We start from the raw sequence: 6,256 nt of genomic DNA on the forward strand, positions 1-6,256 counted from the left end.
GGGGAGCAGGAAGGTGCGAGCCTGGGCTGAGCGAAACCCTCCTTGCAGTCACCGCGGAAGGGCTGGGCGCGCCTCCTTCTGAATGACTCAAGGTGCGGGGCGCGTGGTGGGCCGGGGAAGGCGCTAGGCGCGCCGCGCTCGGGACTGTCGTAAGAGGGGCGGGGCGCGCTGCGCCCGGGACTGTCGTAAAAGGGGCAGGACGCGCCGCGCTCGGGATGACGTGAGCTGGTGGCGCTCGTCGCTGCAGCCGGCGGCTAGCGGGCATCCACGCCATGGAACGCTACGCGGGCGCCTTGGAGGAGGTGGCGGACGGTGCCCGGCAGCAGGAGCGACACTACCAGCTGCTGTCGGCGCTACAGAGCCTGGTGAAGGAGTTGCCCAGGTACGCGGGCGGGGCGGGCGGCGCCCTGCCGAGGCCGCGTCGTGTCCCGTCGGGGCTCACCGCGCCCCCCTACCCCGCAGCTCATTCCAGCAGCGCCTGTCCTACACCACGCTCAGCGACCTGGCCCTGGCGCTTCTAGACGGCACCGTGTTCGAAATCGTGCAGGGGCTACTGGAGATCCAGCATCTCACCGAAAAGAGCCTGTACAACCAGCGCCTGCGCCTACAGAACGAGCACCGAGGTGCGCGGGGGCAGCGGGAGGAGGTGCCGCCGCCTCGGGGTCGGCGCCTCCCGGCAGCTCTTGGTATCTGTGCAGCTCGGCTCCTATCTTGGGAGTGTTCGGAAGAGGTCCCTAAGATTAACAAAATCAAGGGCGCAGAGACTGAGACAGCGCCTTTTTGGTGACCAATGTGTCCAACGAGTTTTGTTTTCAGTTGCGCAGCCCACCCCCTTCTTAGCCGAAACTCGCTGTTCGGGCTTCCCTGTGCCCCACCCCCTTCCAGGCCTGATGGCCCTAGGCCTCCGTGCTTGGTTGGCCGTCAGGCTGACTCTGGTGGTAGATCTGACTGCGTTGCCCTCCGGTAATTGGAGTTCTGTTGACAGCTGTGCGGCGCCCTTCAGGGTCAGTTGCCTCTCAGGCCTCGCAGGGCCTCTCATTCCAGTTGCACATCAAATTCCTAAGCACACGTCCTGGCTAACACGGTGAAACCCCATCTCTACTAAAAATAGAAAAAAAATTAGCCGGGCGTGGTGGCGGGTGCCTGTAGTCCCAGCTACTTGGGAGGCTGAGGCAGGAGAATGGCATGAACCTGGGAGGCGAAGCTTGCAGTGAGCCGAGATCGCGCCATTGCACTCCAGCCTGGGTGACAGAGTGAGACTCCGTCCCCCGAAAAAAAAAAAAAAGAAAAACAAAAACAAATTCCTAAGCACTGTCTGTCTCCCGTGGCGCCCTCCCAAACCGGAAGAGCTTCCCACTTGAGCTGCATGCTTCCTGGGCTTGGGAGCCCTTTCCTGCAAATTACATAGGGCAGGTCCCCCTGCACCATCAGATTTCCACCTTTGCTGTTTTATTTTTCCCAAACTTCTTATTTTAAAAGTTCAAACATTTGGAAAAACTGAAAAGATAGTGTAGTGCATACTCTTGTGCTCTCCACCGAAAGTTCAGTAGTTAACATTTTGCTGTAGTTCTTGATACCCCAAAATACATACATGCGACAGCATAGCATTCACCAAGAGTCTTCAGCATTCCTGGAGACCAGGATTTTCAACCCAGCCATGTTGACATTTGTGGCTGGGTAGGTCTTTATGGTGAGATGCTGTCTTGCGCATTGCAGGATGGCAGGGGTACCCTCCCTAGTCCTGAAAACCAAGAATGCCTCCAGACAACCTGGGGGGTGGGATCAGCCTTGGCCTTGGATTGGGAGCAAGTTCTCTAGAACAAGAGCAGTCTCCTACACAGCTGCAGAAGGTAGCCCCCTGAGAAATTAACTGTTCCAGGTGTCTCCTGACTTTCAGTGCACGGCCACATCATGGTACCTAACTTGTGGCAAATTGTTGCTTTATAAGTAAGGATCCAGTCCAAGTTCATGTGCTACAATTGGTTACTTTGGTCTCTGCTTTTGAAACAGTCCCCAACATTTATTGTGGCATTGACTTTTTATAGAGTCTAATTCTATAATTAGAATGCCCTGCTCTGGATCTATCAGAGGAAATGCTTCCTCATGCATTTAATGTGCTTCTCCACTCTCTGGGTTTCCTGTACACTGGACTGCTGGTAGGAGCCTGATTAGAGGCAGGTTTAATGTGGCAAAAATTCCTCCTAGCGGTGCAAGGCCCCCTTCCCCAGAAGGCAGGCAGTGTCCATCTGCTCCAGGATTGGTGTGTGTCTATCAAGAATGGATGTTGGATTTTGACAGATCCCTTTTTGGCAGCTCTTGAGATGATCTCGTGGTGAATCATTTTCTATTACAGTGAATTACAATTACTTGAATTCCATCCTACTTGGTCGTGCTGTAGTATCCTTTTTATGTACGCTGGATTTGATTTGCTAAAATCTTGTCAAGAATTTTTTTGTCTATGTTCATGACAAAATGTGGTCTATAGTTTTCATGTAATATCTGGTTTGGGTATCAGCGTTTTTGCCAGCCTTATAGGATGAGTTTCGAAGTGTTCTCTTCAGTTTTCCAGAAGAGTTTGTGTAGAATTGGCATTACTTCTTCCCCTAAATGTCTGGGCGATTGTCTTTTTAAAAATTTTTATTGAGCTGTAAGATGCATGCAGTTTACTAATCCCAAGTGCATGGCTCATTATTCCTTAATGCTCACACTGTGCCATGTGTGGCCAGTGGGGGCGCTCCAGGCTCCTTTAGATGCCGCCCCATCATTCTGAGAGCACTTCCTTGCTTTCTGGTTCAGGTATGTGTTCAGGCTCATCTTTTTTTGTTTTCTCCCTGTCTCAGTCCTGGAATCGGCCATTTTTCCACAGAGCCATAGTTCCTTCTAGCAGGATGAGGAGTTTCAGTAACTGCCTGGGCCCAATGCTGTTTGTGCTTCAGAAGGTTTGGGCCAGGCTCTGGTTCCACCAGCAGCAGGCATGCCTGCATTGACTTTCTGCTTCTCCTGCTTATTTGGCAGGGGTGACTGGCTGCTCCTGCCTCCTTTGTGTTCCCTGGTCATGTCTAAGGCCAGGCCCCTTCTGCCCAGGCAGCCGGCGTGGCTTTCTTCTTGCCTTTTGGCTGCCTCCCTAGTGGAATCTGGTAGTGGACCTGACACTTGTAGCAATGTTTGATCAGTAGAGTAAAGGAGATGACATTTCTCTGCTTCCCTGTGTTATGGAGCTGTCTTGAGGGGAGCTTTTGGTAAATACCATCGTCGAGGTGTGTACAGAATGCCAAGAAACAGGAGATCGGGGAAGGCTGTAGGCACAGCCAGAGCCAGGCTACCTGCAGGGGAGCCTCAGGGGCCCTGGAGTTCCCTGGAGACTTGCCACCAGAGAAGAGCTGCAACATCAGGGCTCTTCTCAGTAACAGAGTGTTGGGTTTCACGTTTTGTTGTGGCCAGGGACCCCTCCTTCCTGGGGAACTGTAGCCATTTGGCACTTTAATGCACTGGCGCCAGCTGCAGGGTGCTGCATGTTCCATTTTGCCATGATGGTTTATATCCCATGATCGCTTCCTCTGTACACTCCCTTCAGACTAGACAGTTTGCACATCTGTGTTTGTGCACAGTTTAGCAGGGACCGTGGAGCTTTGCTTGGTGGCCAAGGGTGAGCCCCTCAAAGCCACACAGACTCCCTGGCCCAGAGCCTCACAGGCTTGTGGCACCCCAGGTTCATCCCAAACTTGGGCGTCCCAGGTCTGCCCACCCTTCTCCCTCTGGCGCTGTGCAGTGGGGCTGGGAGCTGCAAATGGGGGAGGGGGCTGCCCACCCTGAAGGGCGGCACCGAGGGTGGAGGGGCCAACCACACCCCTGGTAGGCAGAGGCCCCACGCTCAGGGTCGGTGACCCCGCTCCTCCTGCTTCTTTCCCATGCCTTTGCCTGAGGTGGTCTCTGACACTTGAATAGATGTTCCATGGCCTGTGGCCGTGGGGGCCCTGAAGCCCTCAGACCGCAGCCTCCCTCCCACCCGCCTCCTCCAGGTGTCCTGGGTCTGGGGCTGCAGCTTTGGCCCCACCTGGCCAGTCTTCCCCACCCCACCCTCTTCCAGTGCCCTGCACCTTCTGGAGTCCTCTGGAGACTTGCCACCGGATGAGGGCCCGGCCCTGGGTGACAGTGGGGTGGGAGGATGGAGGAGGCTGGCGTCCTCCCCAGTGCAGACACCCCTTTGGCCTGGCTGCTCTGCCGGGCTGGTAAGGCAGGTGTCCATGGGTGAGGGCTGCTGCCGAGTCCCACCGTCTGCTGACGGGCTCTCATCCCTCCCAGTGCTCAGGCAGGCGCTGCGGCAGAAGCACCAGGAAGCCCAGCAGGCCTGCCGGCCCCACAACCTGCCTGTGCTTCAGGCGGCTCAGCAGCGAGAACTAGAGGTACTGGGGGCGCAGGCAGGGTGGCCGGCCCAGCTCTCCTGTGGGCACCACCTGGCTCTGCTGACTGGGCTGAGCTGAAGGGGTGTGGGGGGCTCAGGTGTGGGTGGCTATCCTGGGCCTGAGTGGGACACTGGAGGCCTAGTGAGTCCCACCAGGTGGCTTCTCCCTGAAGGTGCCAGGTGTGCTGGGGCTGGGTGGAGGGTGAAGGCCCATTGGTGCTCCCCCGGAGTCCATTAGTGCTCCTCGTGGGTTGGGGTCTCCGCAGAGCAGGTGGCCTCAGGGGGTACAAAGGTAATGGTAGGGTGATGGGGCCAGCCAGGAGGGACCCATCCTTCTCCCAGGGAGCATAGGGACAAGCAGAGACTGGCATGTAACCAACAAGCCATGGGGCAGGGTGTGCCTGTGGAGATGTGTGTGTGGTCCCAAGGCAGCCCCAAGTCAGGGCATTCGTGGAAGCCCCTTGGGGCCCCCTTCAGGGGTTCACATGGCCGAGGAGAGGCCTGGGTGTGGTGAGGATGCATCGGTGGTGTCAGAGCTGGTGCTGTTGGGGATGGCAGCAGGAGCATGTGTTTGAGCTGCCCTCACCTCCCCCACCGCCCCTGGCCCCATGGCAGGCGGTGGAGCACCGGATCCATGAGGAGCAGCGGGCGATGGACCGGAAGATTGTCCTGGAGCTGGACCGGAAGGTGGCTGACCAGCAGAGCACACTGGAGAAGGCGGGGGTGGCTGGCTTCTATGTGACCACCAACCCACAGGTCAGCACCTGGGCCTGCTCTGCCCTAGCCCGAGTGCCCCTGGGCCCCATTCCATCTGGGGTTTTACTGCTGGTCCCTGGGGAGCCAGGCTCAGGGTATAGGGGGTGAAGTGGAAGGATTGAGGCTCTGGAAAGGATTTCTGTGCCATTCCCAGCACGGAGGCCAGGCCCATTCCCTACAGGAGGGTGAGCCAGCCAACCATGGGCACTGCCCACCCTCCCCAGGCCTGCTGTGCCCCACAGAGCCCTCTTCTGCTCCCCTCCTGCATGCCATTCCAAGTGGCCCTGCTCAGGGCAGAGGCTCAGATTCCGCCCTGTCCTGGCAGGCCATGACCAGGCTTCACAGGATGGTCGCCCCATGGGCTCACTGCCTGGCACCCTTGGGCCAGGGTGAAAAGGGCCCGGGGGTCACTCTGGCCTTTATGGGGCCCGTCTATATCCCAGGAGCTGATGCTGCAGATGAACCTGCTGGAACTCATCCGGAAGCTGCAGCAGAGGGGCTGCCGGGCAGGGAAGGCAGCCCTGGGACTGGGAGGTCCCTGGCAGCCGCCTGCTGCCCAGTGTGACCAGAAAGGCAGCCCTGTCCCACCATAGCCACAGGCAGCAGAAGTCTGGGCAGAGTTCATCTTCTTGACCTTTGGCCACTGCCTTCCCAGCTGCCCACAGGGGTCCCCCTGCTGAGGAGAGGCCGGGTGGACCCCGGCTGCCTGTCATCCTTCGTCTGGGACTTGCTGCCAAACGCTAGGATAGTCTCATAAAGGGGAGGCCGGCCCAGCCTCCCGCTGTCTGCTTCAGGGCCAGGCAGAGAGTGAGGCTGGGGGTTCTCACACCTTACTCCACGGGGCACATCCCAACCTGCACTGGGACCCACCCGAGAGCTTGTTTTGGTCTCAGCCGCTCCCTTGGCAGCTGCAGCCCCCATGCAGAAGAGGCTCCCAGGCCCAAGCTCTGTGTGACCCAGAGAAATAAAGATGCCTCAGTGTGGCCCACATGTGGCTTGTGTGATAGCTGCAGGTTCTGCCATAACCAGGGACCTGGTAGGGCCCCCACCTCTGTTGCAGCAGAGGCCTCTGCCTGGGGGCCCCTTCCTGGGCTGTGT

At 57.9% G+C, this 6,256-nt stretch overlaps 1 protein-coding gene across 1 annotated transcript; it reads left to right on the forward strand.

Moving 5' to 3' along the window:
- The first annotated feature begins 126 nt into the window (after positions 1-126).
- DGCR6 (DiGeorge syndrome critical region gene 6) lies at positions 127-6,148 on the forward strand. The gene is made up of 5 exons (XM_030815797.1): positions 127-382; positions 463-623; positions 4,303-4,403; positions 5,018-5,158; positions 5,602-6,148. The coding sequence occupies exons 1-5, from the start codon at positions 273-275 to the stop codon at positions 5,749-5,751; spliced, it is 663 nt and encodes a 220-aa protein (XP_030671657.1). The 5' UTR covers positions 127-272; the 3' UTR covers positions 5,752-6,148.
- The last annotated feature ends 108 nt before the right edge of the window (positions 6,149-6,256 follow it).

This window comes from Nomascus leucogenys, chromosome 7b (assembly GCF_006542625.1).
Source record: "Nomascus leucogenys isolate Asia chromosome 7b, Asia_NLE_v1, whole genome shotgun sequence".
NCBI lineage: Eukaryota > Metazoa > Chordata > Mammalia > Primates > Hylobatidae > Nomascus > Nomascus leucogenys.